The sequence below is a fragment of the Amphiura filiformis genome, chromosome 13 (assembly GCF_039555335.1).
Source record: "Amphiura filiformis chromosome 13, Afil_fr2py, whole genome shotgun sequence".
NCBI classification, from domain to species: domain Eukaryota; kingdom Metazoa; phylum Echinodermata; class Ophiuroidea; order Amphilepidida; family Amphiuridae; genus Amphiura; species Amphiura filiformis.
The window spans coordinates 42,841,927-42,867,963 of NC_092640.1; the positions used below are offsets into that span (position 1 = coordinate 42,841,927).

Below are 26,037 nucleotides of genomic sequence, written 5' to 3' on the forward strand. Positions count from 1 at the left end.
CGCTAATCATAATTCTCTAGTTGGACCTAACTGGCAATATAAGCAAAATGTTGATAATGACTCACCAATTTGGGGGGGGGGGGGGGCAAGGAAAAAACAAACATGCAATTCTGCATGTTTCATACAATCATAGGCACAAAATGTTAAGGCTTGGCATCGAAGACTTGGCACTTGCCAAGTGTAAACATTAAGTATCTTGAGTATACACTTATTTTGAGTCTTCCTCTTTTATGTTAATATAACAATTGGTTTGTAAAATAGAGTAGAAAATGTTTTTTCAAAACATCAAGAGTGCATAGACTGATATTCAGACTTTGTAACGTCCTTATTATAGGCCTGATTGTCACAGCATATGAAAAACACCATATAGATACATGTTGTTGGCCCTTTTTATTGCCAGTTAGTTCCGATTCAAGGATTAGTATTGAGCCATGTTTTGATCTTTGTTTTGGCAAAACATGGATGGTATTTTTTTATCCTGAAAAAATAGTGCTGTATTTTTCTGGAATTGGGAGTAGGCCCTTTATGTTCCAGATTAATTCTTATACATCCACCATTTTTGCTGGTACAACGCTATCCCTTTCAAAGTTTTATGTGTACAATGATGATGGCCATGTTAAATAAACCAGAGCATAATTCCAACAAGTCCAACTTGAAAATAGGTATACAGAGCAAATAATTTATTCTCTTCCATACATTCATATATTTCTCTAAACCAATTAACATGCACATAATAATGTTGAAATTATAAATAGATATTTCGAGGGGTCAGAGACACAAAGACGTAACTCCATTTTGGCCATTCTGACAAATATGAGTTTAAAGATAATGGTCCACATTGACTTATGTAGTTAAGTCTATGTTTCATTGGCCGTTGATTTCAAGGGGGTGCTAAATGGAGTTCTTTCTATGTGCTTATTGGAAAGTGTTCATGTTTCTGAAAATTTTGATATCAAAATCTCATTTTCGCAAAAAATGGAGTTACGTCTTTGTGTCACTGATCCCTCCATTTGATATAATTGTAAAATAATCCATTCAATGGATTACCTTATAGTCCATTAATGATAAAAACAAACAAGTTATACAATGACTGGTAAATCAAAAATGTTCAACTACAGAATATCAGGGTAAGAAGATGTCAGAGGCGTACCAACCAGGAGGGGGTAGGTCAGGGCTCAAATTTCAGGGAGGCCACCGAGGCCATTGCTTGCCCTTTTTCAGTTTTGGCCTTGGTGCCGCAGATCTTCGTCAACTTCAAGGCATTCTTAATCATTTGTTGGCCTTGGTGCCCTTCTTTGTCTTTGCCTAGTGGCCTTGAAAATGAGTGCCCCAAAAAATTAAAATTTAAGGCCTGGGGTAGTTATAATTTACAAAATTTACCAAAAAGTTGTAATGTGCATCCTTGTTTTACGCCACACTTGTCCAAATTTTGACCCATTTTAGCGTTAAAATTGCACATTTTCTCACACTTTGCGTACATCTGTCCTAATAAAATCATTTTAGTTGCAGGTCAGTGGGACAATTTGTAAATTTTGCTCCCCTTGACAGCTGCAGTTGATATCAGATGGGCTTGTGTCAAAAACAGATCAAACTCTGCCATGATTAGGTATCACTCACAATGGGGAAACAGCATACTGCAGGATTATTTTGCCATGCCTCCAACAAACTTTGTTATACAGGTATTTGCTTGCATAAGTTGCATTCAGCATGTTATGATAATGTGCACAGAAGTGCTACTGGCACCAACATTATTTGTAATTTCCTCAGATCTCTTACTTTGATTTACAAAAATAAACAAAATAATGAGTACATAACAAACGTTGTTTTACAAAATATGACTATTTAAAGGTGTAAACTACACTATTATAAATGTACACACATTTTAATTTACACACCTTTTATCACAACTACAAAAGGGTGCATGGAAGCCCGTATAAATGTAACACACCACGAAAAAAGTAATAATTACAAACAAATTGGGGCACATGAAAACTAGCTTAAAATAGGTATGACAGCCAAGAGGAATTACTTTCAGTGTGGGCAAAATCAAGAATTTAACACAGGAGAAGCAATTCTAGCAAAAGAATAAAAAGTTCTTTTATCTTTCAATTATATAAATTCCTGCTGTCTTCCATAGGGGATTTTACTGACATCTGAATTCAAGCTGTCCATTTCACCCCTAATTCCAGTGGTATTTACGCCTCAGTCTTCCATGGGGGTGGGGTGTGGAATTTATCTGGAATAGCACAAAGGGTGAAGTTTGTTGAGGAAGTCATTTCCTCAAGGAACAGGTCACAACTGAATGGCATTAAAAAGAGTTGGGAAAATACAGAAAATGTACATATACACACTATGTACGAGAGGGTATCCAAAAGTTTTTGACATCACCCAGAAGTGAAGGAGCTATATCGATGAAATTTTGTCAGTGTAATCACTGGTCCTTATGGTCTAAAAATGGTCTCATAAGTACGTTTACTTTCGTTACAGGTGGCGCTAGATGGGCAGCAGGCGCATAACCTGCAAGATGGTGAAAATTGAGGCACGCAGCGTGATTAAGTTCCTGCATTTGAAGGGTTAGGCCTACAATGCTCAGAAAATCTATGATGAAATGAAAGCTATCTACGGTGATGATTACCCATCATATGGCACTGTTGCTTTTTGAAAAAGGAATTTCCAAACTGGCCACATGTCCCTCACAGATTAGCCAAGAAGTGGACGTTCATCATTTATGGATGATGCAGCCACAGTGAAGAAATTCAAGAAAGTGGAGGATCTTATCATGAAAAGGTTATGCGCCTACTGCCCATCTAGCGCCACCTGTAAAGAAAGTAAACATACTTATGAGACCATTTTTGGACCATAGTGTACATAAGGACCAGTGATTACACTGACAAAATTTCATCAATATAGCTCCTTTACTTCTGGGTGATGTCAAAAACTTTTGGATACCCCCTCATACTATTAAAGTTAATATTTGCTAAAAGATTGCTAAATCTTAGTCTGGTCTGATTGCCCTTTGTCCAATGAATTGGAATACATAAACAGTCACATATCTATGCTATTATAGTTATCCCCTTTTTCTACACAATTTCCACTTACCATATACATTATACACTTCTTACTTAATTTATACATTGCATGATAACCATGTTATTGGCTTGTTTTTGGTTATAAATAGGCACTTGGTTTACAGGTAAATGTTTTTGTCAAAATTATTTTGGTGTAAATAAACGACGCACAATGTGGTCTCTGAACTTAATATTAATTCTTAACTTTATTGATGTGCTTTGTCGAAGTCGGATCTTGAGATTTGACAGTTGTAGACAATGTAAATTCTGCTCGACAACCCTAATACCAAGTTGCAAGTGATTTTGACACAACAGGTTCAAAACAGATTCAAATTCATCATGTTAATTGCACATTTATCTTCTCTTACAACAAAAATATTTTTCTTTTCTCAATATGTTTTCCTTAAAGTTGCTACCTCTTCACAGCTTCAGTAAGTTCACCCTTTGTACCAAGTTTTGAAAACCTTGTTGGCTCAAGTATATTGCCATCAAATGCAGGCCATGGTATAAATACCTAATAAAATATAAACGTACATAAACAACTTCCACAAAACTTCAACCCTCAGTTATACCCTTTGGGTGACTAATTATGTCATTTTCATTTACTTTCAATTTCTCACAAATGCTGGAGGTTGTCAGCAACAACAAGTTCACAGAATTCCTGAACTGTGAGAATTACTTTAAGCAGATAATAAAATTTATTTACTTCATTTACATTTGGTTACTTTCACAAAATAGTCTGCTTGAAGGATAAAGAAGTAATAGAAAAAAACACAGCATCATTGGGCAGGAAAAACCTCCTATGTGTCATTGGCCCCTGAACATGTTTAAAGCAAAACCTCCTATGTAACTGTTTGGCAGTTTTGCTTTAAACATGTTCAGGGGCCATAAACACATAGGAGGTTCTTTCTGCCCAACGACGACAGGTTGTTTTAAAATGCAGTGGGTTTGCATTATAACATATCTTCCTTTTTTCCTTTTAATTCAAGATGGAATTGGGCACTCTAAAAAATTACAAAGTATTCTGATTGCAAAACCTATAACTTCTACTTAAGGCAGTGTGGGGTGTGTTTAATACCCCCAGTTTAGCTCACAAGCTTCATGACCTTTGGTAGCAAACACAGCATTACGAAAGGTCCCATGATTTATGCCCAAATCCATATTATGTAGAGCAAAAGATTCCAATTTCCTTAGCCTTTGATCAAAGCAACAGAACTATGCAAAGTTCTGCAACCATGCTGAATGTACACGGATGCTCGTACATTAGCAGCATGCTTCAACATTGCTATTTACAAAAGGAAATACATGATTGTACTATAACTGTTACATTATAAATACAAGAACTTTTCGAGTTAAAATTGATCTTAAGACTTTACATGTGTATAAATTGATCAACTACTAGAGCAGTGAGACGAAAGTACTTTAATTTTTTTACACAGTTGCAGTTGTTTCGTGTAAGATACTTAACAGCATCTTTACACCTGTATGTACACCAGCACTTTGAGTGAAATTTGTGACCTAAAGCTGCTGGGCCCAATGAAAATTTGAAATTCACACTGATGCCAGGGACTGTACTTGTATTATATTATATTATACTATGTAGGTATATAGATTCAGTACAGGATTCAAGCAAACCCTCTACATGTATATAAAAAAGAAAGTACCTTTATAGAGCGAATGCAACACAACACACTATAGACCACTTGACATGTGACGTCATTGTCCGGCAGTTTGCGCACAAATTATGGCAATTTCCATTGTTCTTTGCCCTGCAGTGTGCGTACGCATCGTAGTTTGCTCAGGACACATGCATTTTAAATCGCCCTCCACATTACATATAGTACACATCGCTGACACATCGCCTTTTGCATGGTCATTGGTCACACAATGAAAACAATTGTTAAAATCTTGTTAAATTTTTATCAAATGTAAATAATTGAAGAGTAAGAAATTTGATAATTCGCATTGTTTAAAGCCTCTGTTTCCTCATATAAAAGTTCACTTACGAAGGGAATTGATTATGCTCCTCAGTGAAGTAATCCCATGGGCACTACTTGCCTGACTTACAGTGTTTCTGATTGGTTAATTGAATGATATAATCATATGAGTAACCAATAAAAATGAATCTTTTAGATCGCTTAGCAATTTTAAGCTTAATCCCCTTCAGCCCAACTGACTATTCTTACCATATCTCTAATTGGCTCAATACATTATGGCAATTTCCATTGTTCTTTGCCCTGCAGTGTGCGTACGCATAGTAGTTTGCTCAGGACACATGCATTTTAAATCGCCCTCCACATTACATATAGTACAAGAAAGCTAACAGTGCAGCAGTTCGTTCAAGCATATCGATAGACTAGTCCCTTACCTTTGTTGATAAACAATGATGTCAAGTGGTCTATATGTCAGTCAAATATTATTGTACTGTAACTAGAGATAGTAACATTGGTGTAACTTATACTAATCACATTTCGCTGATTCAGGGGGTGTGATCAGGCAAAATTAGTCTTTCAGAGCAAAATTTGTTTTCATTTTATTTTGCTTAATGCATTACCCATTGATAGGGTACCATAGTTACCAGACAGTGAAACACTATCATAATTGGATAAACATGTATGATTTCAGACATGCGATAATTGCCATAGTGATGGGGACACCAGAATACAGGGTACATGATAAGTTGCAAACTTTGATTATACCTTAATATCAGTAAAACTGACACATCGCCTTTTGCATGGTCATTGGTCACACAATGAAAACAATTGTTAAAATCTTGTTAAATTTTTACCAAATGTAAATAATTGAAGAGTAAGAAATGTGATAATTCGCATTGTTTAAAGCCTCTGTTTCCTCATATAAAAGTTCACTTACGAAGGGAATTGATTATGCTCCTCAGTGAAGTAATCCCATGGGCACTACTTGCCTGACTTACAGTGTTTCTGATTGGTTGATTGAATGATATAATCATGTGAGTAACCAATCAAAATAGAGCTTTTAGATCTCTTAGCAATTTTAACCTTAACCCTAACTGAACCAGGTCTCACTAAATCTCATTATTAAAACCACTGCTCGTGCATGCATTGCACGTGATGCGATGATGCAATCAGCCTAAGTCATATACCCAGGGAATCGTTGGCTGAGCCAACGTCACCCGTATGGCTACAGTTCGGTGTTCTTCAGCATTGCAAGCGAGGGGTACGAGGTTCGAATCGAAGTGACTTGTTTGTTCATCTTCTCTCCTTTTTCGTTAATTCTTTCCCTTCAGATAGCAAAAAAAAAACCTTGTGTTCAGTTGGGGTTAATCCCCTTCAGCCCAACTGACTATTTTTACCTTATTTCTGATTGGCTCAATTCGTAATATAGCACTTTTTTGTAACCAATCAAAATAGCTTTTAGAGGCTAGTAGTGACCATGAGGGTAAGCAACACATTTTAGTCCCAGAATGTGTCATTTGTTTGTTTGTATGTTGATGACACATGCACCAACTATCTCGGGATAATTGCCATTGTGTCATGTGCCATCTACAAGTAAAGCCTGGGCATTATGAAGTTTTCCATTACAATATTATTATGAGATAAACAATCAAAAAGTGAACAAAATAACAGTTTTTGGGATGGGCAGAAACGCATAATGAATGACTGGCATTTGTTCTTTGACAGTTGTTCTGAAATAACCTTGCAGTTGACATAATTTATGTAGATACCTAATAAGCAAATCGCATTTCTTGAGTATAGCCTAGTTTATCTAGATTTGGTAGACATGCGTAGTCAATCATAGGTGGTGGTCCACACATAAGAATGATGGTGTCATCTCCGGGTGGTGGCATGTGGTCCTTAAGCATCTCCTCACTCACAAAGCCACTGCTGTACTCCCAACCTGTTGAATTATAGACAGAAAATGTGGAAATTGGATCAACGGTTGATCATCCACCCATCTTACTATAATAGTATTGTAATCTAATATAAAACAGGCATATGGTTCAAATTGTTTACGACCAGGGGCCCATTCTTGTAGGTTCAATACTCCTAATTCCCTATAACACAATTTTCAATGGAAAAATAGGTCATTTCAAGCAGTTTTCTCATAAATGCAACTTTTACAGTGAAAAGACATTATTATCAAATTAAGAGTGGAGGGTTGAATCACCAAATGACCCAAATTTTAAACACATTTTTTTTAACAATTGAAGTGTAAAGACCAACATTTTACAGTGAGTGCTCCCTCCTTGTTTTAGAGCAGCATACTGGCTGGGATGGGTGGGAAAATCGATGTGCAGCAAATGAATTTGGGAAAACTATTTATCAAAACTGTAAAATAATGGTAGAAAACTAATATTTGCACCTTTTTCAGATGCCATGCAAGAAAATAGTCACTCTTCTTTTTTCAAGCACTGCCCAGCTGTAATTATCGGTATTTTAAAACCTGTAGCAGTATATGATGTTATATCTTAGATAGGCTGTATCACCTTCCCTGGACTGAGCGGCTGCTTTGTGGTATGCGAACTGATGGTTTCACCATAGGCCATTTTTGTGTTTCTAATCAGATGTCGCTTTTGTGACTTTCTTGATCGAGAATTTGTTTAGATTTAGAATTAAATTGTGAGTTGCAGCATTGCAACCCACAAAAAAACCACTATATGTCCCCTGAGGGATCTTATTATAGCCGGAGCAGTATATGGGAAGTGTTCCCCCCAAGAGAACTCTTGCCCCCCCAGTTCCAACAAAAATTACAAAACTTTTGCAGTAATTTTGCACAAAATTTGTAGATTTTGCCCCCCCCCACCTTGAAATTCACTTTTCCCCATAACGCCCCCAAGAAAATAATTCCTGGCACCACCACTGTTTAAAGCGTTCTGTGCCAAACCCACTGAGCATAAGCACACTTCTCAAATCCATTTCCAATTCCCCCATTACCTTCTTCAGGTTTGTCCAAGGTGTACCAAAGCTTGAAGCGGTCCTTGTTCCCATCTTGTAGTTCCTCCAGCTCTTGACGAACCAAGATGTCTTTCTCAGTCTGGAAGAAATCAAATATCAAATTAAAACAAACATAATATTCCTCAAAACAAGTACTCTTAGCATTATAATTGTGACCACTGACCAGATACATCAAAGGGAAGGGGGATTTTGTGGATAACCGCATACACCTCCTTTTGGTTGTGCTAGCCAAAATATTATGCTATCAGTATGAATATCACGCTATTTGCACTATTTTTGAGTTCGTTCACACACACCTTACTTAGCATCGAACCCTACAGGCAACATGCCCCCTTTCCGCGTTATGACTGGTTGGCTTGTTCCTTGAACACATAGCTATTGACTACATGTACTGCCCCCTGTTTTGATAGCCCGATGTATGCCCAACCACATAAAACAATTGATACTTGTTCTGCAAACAGACCAGTCACATTATTGCTCATAGTTCACACATGTGCTGTAATCATGAATGAATACCCTAAATGAAACACAACATTACTTTTGGATAGGAAAGAAACTTAACATAATTTTGCTTGAGTTATTTACCTGGTTGGCAAAGAGAAGCCAGACATTACCCTCATCTTTGTTGTCTTTCATCACTTGGCGAGCCAACTGCAGCATTGGTGTGATACCTGCACAAAAAAAAGTTCACCAACACATGATTACATATATTAAATCTATTGAAATACGAGCCACAAATGATGATAAGTTACAGATTTCTAGATTTAAAGCAAATCTATGTATCAATATTAAAAATAAAACGGTGAAAGCCGGAATTTCCATGCGCCATTAAATTTTCACCCTTGGTTTTGAATTTTTTTTCTTCAAAATTTGTGATTTATAGCTTCCTTATACAACAACAGACATAAGGAATATATTTGCAGATTGTTATTTAACACACACAAGGGATATTGTTGAACGTTGTTATTTTCGCTGCAGCTGCTTGTGGTGTGAGAGGTGTAAAAATAAATCCAGCACAAGAATTTCCACTTTTACAGGAATCAAAGGAATTTGCATATTGCATTTTAGTTCTCATAATCTGGCATATCTTGAGGTAATGTGACAAAACAAAAACCCTGTTATACGAGTCCGGCCGACACAGATTTTGCCCTTCAGATAATTGTTTTTAGCTGTATGAAATTAAAAACAGCCCCTTTGGCCTAAGTGGATTGATTTTGACAGAATTTTGTTACAGATTTTTTAAACATTTTTCAACCTTTCTGTGTTTTTTTTTTAAGGGTCATTTAGCCTCCTTAAAAAATTCCAAAAAAAAAAAATTAATGAAACTAAAAAATCCTTACCAACTGCCCCAAAGTTTTGGTCCTTGGAGAAAATAAAATCCTGCATGTCTCTTTCACATTATTGCAACAAAAGTGAAATAGGATATTGCCCAAATCTGGTGTTCTTACCTGTGCCACCTGCAATCATGCCTATGTTCTTGACAGTTTTCTTGATTGGTGTTGCCTTCTTATCAGCCTTGATACTGAACTTGCCTGAATAGAGAGAACATAAGAAAATATCATTATATATTATGGGGACTGTCAAGTCTCAAAAATACATTATGTAAAAGTGCTGTAATTTCTTAATTATTCATGCATTTTTGGAAAGGAAAAGAGGTAAGGAATCTACCTAGAAACAGATTTGGTGTAAAAGCAACCATTTTGGAAACAATTACAAAAAGCACATTTTTGGGTTCAAACTTTTGTATCAAGTGTTTTTTTATTTTAAGGCTCTACTCTAGGAACATTTGTTTTTACTATGTCAGTGAAAACCCTATTTTTGACCCTTTAAATCTGGACACTACAGTCAGTCTACTCTGAAGTACAAAGTACCAACGCGGACGCACACATTGTGCCGACTTTGAAGGCACGCATACCTGCAGCAGAGACGCAGCACTACGCACTGTGTTAACACACTTTCTACGAGCGCGTTGTCACTTTGTACTTCAGAGTGGACAAACTGTACATACATAATTGGGTTATGCAAACTCCACACCATATGGAAATCACACACTTGTAAAAAATGTTCAAGTGTATTTTCTAACGGAACAAAATTATCTACACAAGGTTGTACCTGAACCCATAATTGGCTCCATATGACATACCCTATGGGGGCATACCAACGCTAACAACTCCACAAGGTAAACCCCCTGAAGAATTCAGGTACTAAGCCTTAGTTCTTACCTCTTCCATTATAGACAAGCAGTCCACTTGGACCCCTCACATCAATGGCATCACCAATGGCCATAGCCTCCAGATATTGAGACATCTTTCCGCCATCTGGGAACTTGGGATGTACATTCTTGAAGTATACCTGCAAGAAAAAAAATAGAAGAAATTAATTTTAAAACATGTGTCATACACCCCGTTTACACACAAAGAAGTCGACTTCTGATTACAACTAAGGATTAGCATAATTATTTGATGACTGTATGAGTGTTTACAAGGTATAGTCAACTTCAAACAAAATTGTGAATTTGACTTTTATGTCATCACTTGCTCAAGCTTAAAAAAAAACCTAACAACTTCTAACTTTGTGTGTGTTAACATTGCAAAACTTGAGTTTGAAGTCAATATTGTTATGATTTTTGCAGAATGTCAAATAACAATTTAATATAAACCGTCCCCATCTGGCATGTGCAGTGCTTTAGGCGATTTGCTGAAAGCGAGTAGCAATCAAGGTAAAACTTTCACTGTTAAAAAATCGGTAAACATCATCCTCTGTTGACATATTTAAACAATACAGATGATTTATACTTGCATTCTTTTCGGCAGTATGCCATGATCACAACAATATGAACAAAGGTAATATAACTGGTAACCATTTTGAAATAACGGGCTTGTCAGAGGAATTTGTATGCAAATTAACTAGCAAAACAGAAAAAATTTCTGAACATTTTCCACAAAATAACAAATTTACACCAAATTAAAATCTAGCATATATTGTGTATCCAATTAAGAAAAGGAGGGAGTTCATTTTGTTTCATTGCCTAATTAAGTGCCCTTTCCTTTCAGAATAATGGGTTATTCCAGTTGAAATCTGTTTAACCTTATGACCTTAAATCTTCTACAAAGGGAAAATGAATTTCAAGGGGTAACCTGAATGGGCGAATCTAATTGAAGTCTACACCCTGTGTGGGAGATTTAAGGTCATATCTTCCATAATAGAGGGTGAAATTGGTGAATTGATTTCAACTACATAGCCCAATGTGTAAGAGGTACATGTAGTTGTTTTTTGAGCTTCATTGCCCCCAAAGTGCACTATGCTGATGTTCTTATACTGTGAAGTGCCAAGCAGTTGTTGTGTTAAGTTCAATACTCAAGGGTGATGGCCCACATCAAGGGTGTAGGACAAGAAGGCCTTATCTGCAATAGCTGCCAGGTGTCATATCTTTAGGCTGTGCATAATATAGATTGCAGAAATTATTGAAAGTCTATAGGGAAGCTAGCTATTGCAGATAGGGTCTGCTGGCACTATTACACCCTTAATATGTCATTTTTAGGCGATACTAAGTACATAACAGCTAAATCAGTTTTTGAGAGTTTCTTTCTGTGTAAAATTTACTTTACAGTAGTAGCCTACTGTGAAAAGCCATACATGGTTCGCTTTCAGCTCAACAAGCTTTCCCATGCCTGAAAAATGCATTAAAAATATGAATAAAACTCACTATGGCTCTTTTTGCTGAACACTGGAGACATAACACCTACAATACTGCAGGTGCATATTGGGCTATTCAGGTTGAAATCCATACCCCCCGACATAATCTTAATCTCCCACATGAGGGGTGTAGATTTCAAATGGAGTCACCCATTCAGGTAACCCCATTTGAAATTCACACTCCCTGTGCTGTGTGGAAGATTAAAGTAACACAAAGCCTCACATTGTGAGTGCTTTCTTGTTCCTTTAAGACTGGGGAATATACTCACCTGGTATGGCCTAAATACAAATTTGCATCCTCTCCCGGGATGCAGAACCTCCATTAAGTACCTAATATGATCCCTATCATAAATAAAAAGGGCACCCCCGGCATGCCAGAGGCCCCACAATGCACCTCCGTGCCCAGCCTACTTCCTCTTCTCTCTACCCCCTACAGATAAGGGTCCCGGAGAGAGAGAGTCAGCGGTGGGAGGGAGGGTAGCCATACCAGGTGAGTATATTCCCCAGTCTTAAAGGAACAAGAAAGCACTCACAATGTGAGGCTTTGTGTTAGTTCCTTACAGACTAGGAATATACTCACCTGGTATGGCCTAAATACAAATTTGCATCAAGACAGACTCGCACCGATCAAAGGAGGAGGTGACTCTCTCGCGACCAGTATAAAAGGAACCCAAGCCAAAACCTGCCCATGGAATCAAAATTTTTCCCGAAAATTTTGTAACCTGGTCCATGGACCTGAGTCCAATGTCTAATCTTGATAGCCAGTCTACACCTGAGGGTAGTAACTATCAACTGTACCCAAGCTTACCCGTGTAGATAATTATGTACATTATTGTACACTATACATGGCCAAATTAATTCACCATTAATTATTCAATGCGTATAACTGTACGCAACATATTTCGTGAAAAAATTTTGTATCTGTAATTTTTCATGAAGTATAGAAGATGCGGCACTAACCGAACCGCTTATTCACGCAATATACAATACATGAATACAATACACAGTAGGTCTCAGTTCAATTAAAACTATGTGACTTACCACTTAGTGCTGATGAGACCCAGCGCCAAGGACCGTTGTTGCAAACTTAGCTTTGTCCCAACATGGATCCACATCACGAAGGTACTTGGAGACAAATGTCGTCTCTGTTCTCCACGATACTGTGTTTCGTATCTCATTTACTGTCATGATGAGATACCAGCGTAAGGCTCTCACTGGACAGCTTAGTCTACCTTTCCTCTCCTTCTTCTTGCTAGGATCAAGCAAATATGGTATGGAGAGAGGTGACATAGAGAAGTTACTTCTTTCATTTTTGGCGAGAAAGTCTGGCCGGAAGTGCAATGTAGCACCTTGACTCCCAAAACAACATGATCTCCCGAGGCCAATGTTTGTGAAGTTCAGAACATCTCCTACCTGATGCAATGGCCATCAGAAATGCTGTTTTTTACAGCTAAGTCTCGGGGAGACGCTGCATGTAATGGTTCATATGGACTTTCATTCAAACGCTATACCGAGATCCCATTCAGGTATGATCCTCCGTGGTGGAGGATTTACATTATTCATTCCTTCTATCATGAAGTGCAAAAATCTATTGGGATCGTCACACAATTTTGATCCATCCGGTAAACCACGATGGATCGCCCCAATGGCCGACTTGTAACCTTTTACCGGCGAATGCATAGACTCCAAAAATCGGCCATTTCCGCAATGGCAATAGAGGCATGATATGGATCTGTTTGTCTCTCATCGCACTATGCGAAGAATGGACGCAACCGCGAAGAATAAACTCGGAGAGTAGATCTTCTTCGTCCCCTTGCGCCAATTTTGCAGATTTCTCAAAAAATCCGACCTGCTTGTATCGTTGTGTGATAAAATTCAAGCAGTCAATCGGAGATGCATTACGTTGTGAAAACGTGCTTTGGGGGTATCCCAGCATTCTTAGCAGTTCCGGATGACTCGGCAACAACAATGGCGTTGCTATTAATAGCGTCATTAGCGACTGAAACCACGCTTGCCGGGGCCAAAATGGTGCTATTAACAGAATTACACAATTTTCTTTCTGCTAGACAATTCTTCATTCCGGGAATGAGAATGGCTGATAGCCAAATTCCCCTTTGAATACACCATAGAAGCAGTTGCCTGGTATGGAGGCATAGAGATGGTGATCGATTTCCCCCCTGCTTGTTTATATAGGACACTACTGTTGAATTGTCCGATTGAACTAGGATCCTTTTGTTTAACAACACCAGCTGATGGTCTAGGTCCTTCAGGGAGTAGAATACTGCTAGAAGCTCCAGGACATTGATGTGCAGCTGACTCTGATCGAGAGACCAAAGTCCGCTCACCCTGAAGTTCTTTAGGTGACCCCTCCAACCCCTCTGAGATGCATCCGTGGATACCACGAGCTGAGGAGGGGGGGGGGCTGGAAAGATCGTTCCTATTAATAAATTGGACTCTTTTTCCCACCAAGTCAGTTCCCTGTGTACTATGTCTGATAGTGGAACTGACTTGGACAGAGGGTCAATGCTGGTTCGATAATGGAAGAGTAGGTGCAGTTGGATAGGTGTCATTCTGAACCTGCAATAAGGTACCGGTACCAAGTCCACCATACTCGCCATCAGACCTAAAAGTTTCAGCCATGCGGCTGCTGGAGCATTCTTGGCCTGGTTGAACATTTTTGTGCAAGATATTAGATTGGCCACCCTCTCTTGAGACGGGTATGCTCTCCCGTGAGAAAGATCTAGCCTGGCTCCCAAGAAAAGGGGAGTCTGAGACGGCTGAAGGCAAGACTTCTTTGAGTTTACTATAAAACCTAGCCTCGACACTGTTCTCAATATCAACTCTGTATGGCGCTGAACCATGTCCAGAGTGCGACTGGTGATTAACCAATCGTCCAGATATTGATGGATCTGGACACCCTGTCGACGAAGGTATGCTCCCACTGACCTGATAACCCGAGTAAAAACTCTGGGGGCAGTAGACAGGCCAAATGGGAGAGACCTGAATGCATAGGCCTGGCCCCTGATGTAAAAACTGAGCCACCTGTGATGATCTTGGTGGATCGGAATGTGCAGGTATGCATCCTTCAAATCGATTGATGTGGCCCAGCAACCTTGTATGGGTGCCTTGAGAACAATCGACAGGCTCTCCATTCTGAACTTCTTGGGCTTGATAAACTTGTTCAGTGGTTTTAAATACAGAACAGGCCTCCAGTCTCCAGTCTTCTTGGGAGCCAGGAAGAATGTCGACCAATAACCCTCCATGAATGGTGGATATATTGGAAAGATCGCTTTCTTCTGAAGGAGAGATTCCACTTCTTCCAAAAGAGTGTCCATCTGGACCTTGTTTGTTGGAAGAGGTGTAACATACACAGACTTTCTTATGGGAGGAGCAGCAGTGAATTCCAACTTGTAACCTCCTGCTATCACGCTTCCTACCCATTTGTCTGGACTTATTGTCAGCCATTCTGTTGCATATAGTTTTAGGCGGCCACCCACTTCTTTTGTTTTTACTTCTGTATTGATACAATTGAGAAGTGGGGACACTGCATGATGGCATGGCATGCAGTGTACAGCGGCCTGAACACCCTCAAAATCGCTGCTGTCTACCCCTCTAGGCTTCTTGGACCTGGGGGGACCACCAGCCGCAGCTGGTGGAGGCTGAGTGGAGGCACTTCGTTTTGCACCACGACCACGGCCTCTTCCTCTAGCTGGTCTGCCACCTCTGGCTGAAGACCTAGCAGCTTGAGAGTCCTGACTCTTCTTAGAGAAGCCACCTTTGGACTTCTTCTTGAAAGAAGCAAGAGGCTTGAGATTCACTTCCAAAGACTTCTTGTCCTTCATCTTCTTGGCTAGAGACCTAATGGTCTTATTAAAAGCACTGCCAAAAAGAGAATCTTCCGCAAATGGAAGCTTGCGTAGATGTGAAGGAAGCTCATTGACATACATCTTGTTCAGTTGAGCCAACACATTCTCTCTTCTCAAGGTCACAGTCCTCATAGACAATGAGAGGGCGCTCTTCAGCTGCTGGACAGTAATGTCATTGACCAGATTAGCTGTAGCTGAAGCACCTGATAGAGAGTCATCCTTTTCTATAATAGTCAGCAAATAGTTGACTATCGTTAGTTGAAAAGATGAAAGCTTAGACAGTAGACGCAAATGGTTGTCTATGCTAATTAGCTCTCTCTCTCCCAGAATGGACAGTACTCTAAAGGATGAGAGACATGTCTCTTCACCTTCTGTGGCAATATCTCCACTACCTCCTTGTCTATAGGAGGAGTTTTGAATATGGCTGCATGGTCCGACTTAGGGACTCTGAAAGCATCCGACAGTACACGACCGGGGAAATTGTGCCACTTGGTTTTAGCAAGTCTGTTTCTTTCCTTGCATATATCATTAGGCATGGACATGATTGGGTCGTGAAGACCCATATCCACACCAAGACCTCCAAAGCGAAGAGAACACTCCTCTTCTTCCTCATTCTCTACTAGCAGACCAAATTCCTCACTGGCTGCTTTGAGAATTGGATCAATTCTGGGTGCTGCAAACAGCTGGGATAGCTTATGAATAGCCTCTGAATTAGAGGACTCATCTGCACATACCCCATATTGATCTTGCTCATAAGTACGATCATACGATCCCACCGAGACAGCATCATTGTCAGACTGCTCATTATCAGAGTCAACTTCAGATTCTGACGAAGTCTGATGCTCTGAGACATTGGAGGTGGTGGCTCTAATCGGCTGAACCGCCCTGTTGGATTGAGCCTGTCTCGTCAACCCTGTAGAGGTTGACGTTATAGAGGTTGCATTTGGCTGCCTAGTTACAATAGGAGTCGCAACCGTACGTGCAGATTCAACACTTCTAGTAACAGAAGGTTGCACAGGAATGCTTTGTTGCGGGTTCGTCTGAAACCCCTGCATCATGAATGGGGTCATAAAGGGATTACAAAACCCCGGCCATTGCATGAATGCAGTAGCATTACTCATAGTATTCGCCGCCGGCAAATTACTAATACCATAACTCGGTATTTGTTGCTGCGGTGTCAACACCCCAGGACTAACCCAGGGCGATGACCGCTGGTGATCTAGTGTGGTATACACACTATTCAGGCCACTATTGTCCGCTACCGATACCGGTTGCGTAATAATAGGTGCCTGATCAATCGTCATTGACCGAGGGGTATACCCCTGGGATTGTGTATTGTTATTAGCCGATACACTCGGTAAACAAAACACTTGACTCACCGGAGGAGACACTCCGATCGATTCTTGGATCGATTGAGTCGACGATTTGGTCACCAAATCTGAATCACTCGAGGGTATCTGTCCCTCATTAGCATATTGAGGTACATCCCGTTTATGGGATGGTGCTACGCTAGAGTGAATTATGGGTGCCTGTACACCCATGCGACCAGTACTAGCTACGTTTTTCTGTAGCGGTATATTACGATCGCTTGGACTAGGAGGAACGGGTAACACACAGGATCCCTCTGACTCCATAGTCCCCGGGAAGCTGCTATTACCGATGCTTGGTATATGCATCGCGCTAGCTTCCATACCACCACCCGTAGGAGTTATCCCTTGGGATATTGTGGTAACAGGGGGGTCCACTCCCCGTAGGAGAGTCCCCTTACCTAAACTACCTTTCTTACCCTTCTTTGTTACCTTTTTCTTCTTCCCGGTATCCGTCACAGGACGCACTCCCATTGCTGCCGCCCGTATTGCCTCCACCTCATCCCAATAAGACGCTTCTTGCTTGTCATCCAGGGAACAAGGCGATGCTCTCGAGCATTGACGGTGAATGATACACTTGTCGTGCCGATCGGTCCCTACCAAAACCGATCCACAAGTTTTACACTGCAACATCTTTTCTACTTAATTGTATAACTAAATGAAAAAGATGGACGTGGAAAGGTATTAAGCAGAGTAAAAACCGAAACGGATGGTATCAAACCAGAACGATAGCTCAACAAATGAAAACAAAACCAAATTAATGCAATGCTAAACTAGCGGCAAAAAGCAAGGCAGTAAAACACGGGACACAAGGGAGGGTATATTAGCTTTATTCACACAGTATCACTTCGAACTTCAACGAACACCTGTATAACATATAAGCATAAAAAGCATACGATAAATATACATGATGCAAGCGAAAGGCTAAAGCAAATAGCATAAATATTATGATCGAAGACAACTGTAAACATGCAATTGAGAATAGAATTATGTCCATTCATTCATCTCTATAGTTTCAATGAAAATATCAGCTCATCGCCCGGTCAATGCGACCTGATCCGAGTTCGCGGTCATACCACTCGAATCTACCGGCGAAAAACGGAAAAAGAAGGTGACCAAAAAAACCTCCTCATTCCACAAAAATAACGGGAAATTAACCCTCAAACGAGCTGAACATGATACTTAATCAAATAGGAGGCCCTGCCTAGCATTAGATTTAAAATTAAATGCTATAAACCCCGCTTTATGAAAGCCTACGCCAGGAGAAAAAATATACTGGCCTTATCTGTAGGTCTCCATTAGAGAGAAGAGGAAGTAGGCTGGGCACGGAGGTGCATTGTGGGGCCTCTGGCATGCCGGGGGTGCCCTTTTTATGTATGATAGGGATCATATTAGGTACTTAATGGAGGTTCTGCATCCCGGGAGAGGATGCAAATTTGTATTTAGGCCATACCAGGTGAGTATATTCCTAGTCTGTAAGGAACTCATGTCTTCCATAGGGGGTGTTTGGATTTCAACTGGAATAATCCAAAATAAATTCCTTAACAAATTTCCTCTTAGTTTAATTACTTTTCTTTGAATATAAAAGTCACACAACTGTCAAAATAAAAGGGATTGTTCACCTTTAAGAGTGCAAATATACATTAACTCCAATAAAGCATAGTTTTCTGCTGCAGTGCTGGACAAAATAGACCACAAAATAGACCAGAATAAAATTCACATGCATACCAAATTAAATGCCTCTGGGTTAACTTGACTGTCCAAGCATGAATGGATAGGATTATTAGGTTTTTGTACTGCAGTCCAATTACCTGTACTTGTTTTGGCCAAGGAGTACCTAGGCAAAATGTGTACTCATGCATTTTAACAGGTTATATAGTGAGGTTACATTGCCAGAAATAGGAAAGAAGGGAACAGTAAGAATCAGGCTAGCGGTACTCTGTACAAATTGCCTATACCGATTCCAAGGACAAGACCTGTGTCACAGTCACATCCCCTGCTTTGTGCGCATCGACCCAGGTCACGGTCTGTCTAAGTGACAAACAGTGCAGGTCAGTGAGTTGCAATCTGTCTGCTGCCATTCACGTGATAGATCTGACAGTCACCTTTTTGTACCGTTCCCAGAACGTGACGTCTGCAGAACAACAGCCTAATATGGGCATAATGGCTCCGCCCAATGAACCTTATACATCCAATAAAACCGCCTTTTCATAGCTACGTCACATTATAGCTCATTCATATCATTACATAATCACAATCACTTTCGGCATTTGCGGCATGACGAACAGACTCTTACACAGATACCGAGCTCACACTGTCCTCATTTTTGCGATCGAAGTAGCGCCTCTCTTAATTTAGTACTCTCAGTAAGAACCGATATCTTCCTAACAGCACATGAGCTATTCCAGTTGAAATCCATACACTACCTAATGTGCTCATTCCATTTGAAATTCATACTCCCCTATGTAAGATATTTCCAAAATCTTCCACAGGGGTAGTGTGGATTTTAAATGGAATAGCCCGTTCTTACCTTAATAACCAAGTCCATGTAACCCTTATCATCATCACTAGTGACTGGTGTGTATGGTCTGATTACTAGCTTGCCATCAATGCGGGCTGTAAGGTAGATATGCTGACCTGTGCAGGGTGAACAGGGTTGTATATTTTTAATTTACTTTATGTTGCAAAATCATACTTCACAATTGACCTTTTCGGTAAATCCCATAATTCCTTGTATTAGACCCCCGATGTCGTCATTTGACGTTGCGCCAACTTGCGATGCGCAATAGCGATGTTCACTCAACAATGTGCGCATTGGCGTGACGTCAAGTGGCGAAGGTCAATAGAAAGACAGGGTGTTGTAGAACTTGTAGTGCTGTAAGGAAAGTTTAAAGCACTCACCTTCTTAAAAAGTATTGAATTTTGCACCAGGCCCGTAACCAGAATTTGAGGGGGTGCTGGACCTCAAAAAGTGGACCTTTTATGGACCTAACCCCCCTAACCCTCCTACAAAAACCTCATTATTGGCCCACTTTATGACAAAAAGTGGACCTTTTTAGCACTCTTGGCAAATTTGGGTGGGTGTGTCGCACCCCCCGCACCCCCCTTGGCAACAGGCCTGTTTTGCACCCTCACTATGGAATTTGAAGTTGTGTATCAAGTTCTGTTAAACTTTGGAGTACAAAATGCAGTAATTTTACAGATTTGACATCTGAGGTTTGGTTGGTTCTCTAGTATATTGCTATATGAATTGGGAGTATGATGCACAGTTATGTGATCTTGAACTAGTGCAGTCAAAAAACAAATTGGTTGGCCTAAAAATCTGAATAAAAATATTCCTAGATTTTTTACCATGTACAGCCAATAAAAGACAGGATTTGTCTCAGCATAGCACACATCCATCCACATATCAAAATTTACATACATTTGTATGTATTACTCGCAACTTTTCCTTCCAATATTTCTAACATGTCTACACTTACTTATCTTTAATCAGTAGAAGAAAAAATGAGTCCAAAATTTGGAAAATAAGAAGAAATTTTCCCATCAAAAATTTAGCCACTTTTTGATTTGCCTAACATTTCATTATACGTACCAACAGGGAGACCCAGTATGTGATCTTTGCTTGGCAAGGCAAAACGGAACTTCCTTGTGTCATGGCTCACAACCTGAAATTCAATTTGAAATATAATAAATATATTTACCATTATATAACTTTCAGACGTACAATTAATTAATATGAAAGCTTTTGAAAATCCTTGATGTACCAAATAGATGACCCAGCTTTTATATATCTGTAGCCATGAGTAATGAACCATAAATGTCACATGACAGACATATACATGCACCACCTGCTGCCTAGGTTTTTATATGTATATATTCTATAATAGTATACAGACTCAAACTCCTATCTCTTCTTACAACCAAATAGTTAATGCTATATAATAAAAACAACATAATTCAATTCTAACAACTATACCGTAGGATTTCAGATTCATTTCCATACTATGATTATTATAGTCTGACAATATTTGCTTTCTGTGTGCCCAGTGTAAGTGGATGCAGGACGATTTTAAGCTACAAAAATGCTTGATTTTAATAAAACTGTTCTCAAATTTTTCATCATATATAGGCCTACAGTGTAAAACTACTGAAACCTAATTTAACAGAATGTGTGCATTGTCTAGCATGCTTTTATAATTCTAGACAATATAAAAACATTCTGGTAAGTTAAATGTTTATTTTTGAATTGTTACCGGATAGGTCAAACTGGCATTGAACCCTATCACAGATACTTATGAGCTCCACCTATTTTGTGGTGCCAACCCACTACAAACGAAGCAGTTTAGATAGTGCAAACTATTCCTTATCTAGTTTAATTACAAACAATTTGAGACCATATTTTTTTTTAATTTGATCAGCCATTTCTGGTCTATGAGGAGCCAAAACTTTACTGCATCATCAATCCATGCCACTTCCACGACTTAACATGCTTAACTTTTTGAATTTTTTGTATAGGGCTCATTCACGGTGCCCTTAGCAGGTCAACTGGTCTTGGTTTGTCCTCCAAGATGCACAGAATACGATACTAATCTGCTGTACCTGAACATTTCATCAGATTAATATGCATGTGATTGTAATACTCCTTGCGTTCCACGGGACAAACAAGCTTCAGTTGACCTGCCGACATCTCGTGAAACCACCCTGTTGCAATCCAGAAATCAGAGAGGTTAGCCTACGCAATCCCATTAACCTCCACCATGGAGAGAAAAACAGGGAACCTCTGAATGCTACATGTAGTTTATTACATGTATAAAGTCTAGGGTCATTGCATGCCTGGCCAAGCCCTTCTAATACTCATTCATTTGCGCAATGAAAGCCAGCACTATTCCATTCTAAACACAGCCAAAAAAGTAAGTCTCCAGTAGTTCCATCCCCATTTAATCAGATTCTGATGAGTTTATGGCAAAACAATTTATATAATAATTTTATATACACTCTCCTTCTAAGATTGATACCAAATTTGATATCAAAAGTTTAATCATCGTGAGCATAGAAACATTTGTTTGGAAATTCGTGCAATTTTAAAAATGACATAGGGAATTGTATTACGAGCAGAGCTAGCGTGAGTGCCAAGAATTACGCCGCCTGAATAGGCCGGCAGGTTAAAGGTTTACCCATGCATGTCAAAATGCAAATCAAATACCCGCTCTTTCAATTGTGCGCAGGTAAGTGTACAATGATTCCTGTACGGGCATGTTTCAGGCCACATAATAAGCTGATACCATGCATTGAATTTTGCGTGGTCAATTCGTAATTTGTCATTTTTAAAATTGCACGAATTTCCAAACAACTGCTCCTTTGCTCATGATGATTAAACTTTTGATATCAAATTTGGTATCAATCTTCGCAGGAAAGTGTATAGAAAAATATTATATAAATTATTTTGCCATAAACTCATCCGAATCTGATTAAATGGGGATGGAACTACTGGAGACTTTCTTTTTTGGTTGTGTTTATGTGTGCAGGCAGTAGCAATCATTTGGCAGATTTCCCATTAGCACAGGCTATAGCCCAATAACATCTTCAATATTATACAAATTTTGTGACAGTTCCATGATTCATCTTACTTCTTTATCAGCAAGTTCCAGTTGATACTTTTCCTCTGGATCCAGCAGTGTCACAGGGCCCTTCTTCTTTTTGGTCTTTTTAAGGGAAAGCCTCTTTGACAAAAACTTTGCCATGCTGCACCACAGTGCTCACACTCCAACTGATATCTTAAGTTTATAAACAGTAACTAATACACAAGCTGTAGTAAGCTTAAGTCCTTACTTCTTTGTCCACAAGTTCCAGTGGATACTTGACTTCGGGATTTTCAAGAGTGACTTTTGGTCCTTTGGACGATTTCTTCTTGCCACCTAAGAAGTATTTCCCCACTACGACGGTCAAGACCACCACTCCAATGCCAACCAGCACAGGCACTCCAAACTGCAGAAATAAGAATGAAAAAATGGGGTTTTATTGTAGTTTATCAACTCCAGTGCATTCCAACCCTTAATTGAACCAGTACAGTGCTGGCATTCCAAACTGCAAAGATACATGTAAGAATGAATAATAAAGGTTGTGTAGTTTAAAGGGCAGTTTGAACATGTCAATACAAATCGACAATAGCTCAAGACTGCCCTGGGAAGTTTTGCATTTGTCATGCATCATACCCCAATAGTCGTGTTCACACAGAGGTTAAAAACACATGGTTTTGACAAATTTAGGGTTTCATTTAGGGTTTGGCCACTTGAACGCACTTGGAATTTCTTCCGTAAACAAAACTTCAAAGCTGCAACAGACACCAACCCCCTAATGGTTCAGCTGAAACTGCAAGTTCAATTTCAAAATAGTGAAACTCAAAGCATTGTGCCATGCGGGCACATCGACTGCTCAGTGCCAGAAGTGGGTAAGTGTAATAGCTGCCATGTGTAGATAAGTGCATGTATTGTGTGTAGATTGCCAACTGTTCACAGGGCAGCTATTGCACTTACCCACTTCTGGCACTGAGCAGTCGACATAATACGATTTCAGTTGAAGTCTACACATAGCTGAAACTGATTTCATGAGCTGGGTCTACAAAATGTTTTCTGTATCCATGTTAGAAGACATACAATTTTCGATGACAGTAGTGGTGTAGCACAAGTCATCCAATTGGGGGAAGAACCAGGACTGATAGCCGTCTTTAGTCTTTACCTGCCAGCTGAGCACTGCACTGGGTCTGACTGACAGTGCATTTTGTGGTATTTTTTCTATGGAATTTATCAAATTTTGGTTGAGATGTGCAGCACAAAGTAGGAAATTTGGGAACTGAGATCTGATTTGCGAGGCAGAATAGGGGCTTCTGAACTTAAATTATTTCAACATGTTTTTTGTTGGTTTTTTTATTGAGTGAACTAAAATTGGACCAAATTATAATCTGTGGCGCCTGGATGCTATTCCAAATTGTACCAACTTTGAGCTGAAGTGCATGATCCCCAAGTGTGGGTGTTCGGAACTACATGTACTAGAGAGCCTAAAAAGGGACCTGAACCGATGCACATACTCATACTACTTTTACATCTGAGTGCACCCCCCTCCCATGATGCTTTGCCACTAGTTTCTTCTGCAAAAATCACTTTTTTTTCAATTTCAATATTAAAATCATTAAGGATCTAAAAAACTTAACAAGTCAGCAGTTCAAATCTGGTTGCGGCAATGGCTTGGGAGTTGCTTCCAGTTGTGTGGACACTCTTTGGGCAGTTGAAATCTTGAGCGCTTGAAACCTTTGGATTGTTGCAATCATCTGAACATGTCTATAGTGTTGGCCAGAAAATAATTTATTGACTCAATACAGGCTAATTATTATATTGCCTATACAGGCGTAACCATGGCAACCATGGCGTAACAGAGTGTATCTTAAATTATATTCAGACCTGAATTTTTACTTCGAGTTAAATTTTTAACCAACCATGATAAAATTAAGAAATAAAGGGTAATGCATTATCCTTTACACAAAAATAATGTGTCCGAGGCAGTAAAAACTTAAATAATGGGTGAGGCGCAGCCGAACCCATTATCTAAACGCTTTTACTGCCGAGGACACATTATTTGCGGTAAAGGATAATGTTGCACCTTTATTTCTATTCTATTACCACAAAATAGTGCGATTTAAAGAGAAAATATCACATTTTTTGCCCAAATATTACAGGTTGTTTACCTCAAGGTGGAGCGCCTACGCGTAGCCAAAGCGTAAGTGATAGCGATATTGCAGAACGCGTAACCAAGCGTAATGCTTTATGTAGAATGCGTAACGACGCTAATATACTGCATCGCGCTTTGCTGTGCGCTGTGATGCGAGAAGAATATAAAGTTTGTTGCCCTGGCCACTTTATTGCTAATTAATGGTCTTTCACGTGACGCGTTTCAACAAATCACAGTGCGCGATTTTGAAAAATGGGTCGTGGGGGTAATAGAATACCAAATATATTTCCACTAGTTTAACTTGACTAATTGTCAATACGTAACTTACCCCAACCTTTATCATGACCAGCAACACATGATTTTACCACAACTCTTTGCACTGGGGGTAACTCTTGAAAGTTGTTCCATAGATTTTTTAGAAAGGAAGCGCACATTTTCAGTTGGTTTCAGATACTTTTTTAAATAGAATCACAGCATTTTTTGTTTTTAATTAAGATTGCATCGTGCTTTCTGCTGACAATTTTAATGACATGAACCAATCTCCTTTTTTTCTTGGGGGAAAGCAGCACTAAAACAATTCTACAGAATTATACATTTTACAGCTCTTTTAGGGGGTACTACACCCCTGGCCAATTTTGTGCATTTTTTTTTTTGCATTTTTCTCAAAAATTATAGCACATTGGTGACAAGTAAGCTATGTATATTATAGGGGCAAGGACTACTACTACTGCACTGAAAATTCAGCAACTCAAAGCAAGTAGTTATTGATTTATTGATAAAATATTGGTTTTCCCTCATTTTTGACTGTAACTCCACATCTGTTGTCAATGCTCAAATAAAATTTCCAGTGCAGTAGTTGTAGTCCTTGCCCCTATGATATACATTTCTTACTTGTCACCAATGCGCTATAATTTTTGAGAAAAATGCAAAAATAGGCACAAAACTGGGCAGGGGTGTAGTACCCCTTAACCTCATTTCAAAAGAAAGTTCCCGAGGACTGTGGGTGCTCACAGGCCTCACTATACTTTTACATGGTAATCATTATGCTATCTTCAGTAGATAGCATGTATTATATAACTCATACAAAGTTTCTGGTCATTTGATTGGCCAATTACTATTGATTATTTCTGCTATTTTTAGTGGTCAGCTGCAAAAGGACAATGCACTCCGCGTCCGTGCAATATTTATTTTTCCATTGCACGGACGTGGAGCTACCATAGCAACACTGACACTGCGTATAGCGTGAGGTTTACACCTCGACTCGCCAATTAATAGGTGCGGGCGTTGCTTCTAAAATATGTATTTGTATTTAGATATTTTTTAATTTAGTTTTCCTGTTGATTTATAAAACTAAGTGGAAGCAAGGGAACTTATTTATGAG

At 39.3% G+C, this 26,037-nt stretch overlaps 1 protein-coding gene across 3 annotated transcripts in view; it reads right to left on the reverse strand.

Moving 5' to 3' along the window:
* Window positions 1-661: 661 nt before the first annotated feature.
* Window positions 662-26,037, reverse strand: part of LOC140168388 (NADH-cytochrome b5 reductase 3-like) — a 61,581-nt gene continuing 36,205 nt past the window's right edge. For 2 of the 3 annotated variants that reach the window (XM_072191769.1, XM_072191768.1), the window contains exons 2-9: window positions 22,764-22,919; window positions 20,527-20,599; window positions 19,462-19,568; window positions 10,225-10,354; window positions 9,451-9,534; window positions 8,588-8,673; window positions 7,982-8,081; window positions 662-6,944 (exon numbers count right to left, since the gene is read on the reverse strand). In XM_072191769.1, coding sequence (XP_072047870.1) covers window positions 6,772-6,944; window positions 7,982-8,081; window positions 8,588-8,673; window positions 9,451-9,534; window positions 10,225-10,354; window positions 19,462-19,568; window positions 20,527-20,599; window positions 22,764-22,919 — 909 coding nt within the window. In that variant the 3' untranslated portion in view covers window positions 662-6,771. Of the gene's footprint in view, window positions 6,945-7,981; window positions 8,082-8,587; window positions 8,674-9,450; window positions 9,535-10,224; window positions 10,355-19,461; window positions 19,569-20,526; window positions 20,600-22,561; window positions 22,712-22,763; window positions 22,920-26,037 lie in introns of those variants that run through there. The other variant, XM_072191770.1, reaches the window with a different exon arrangement.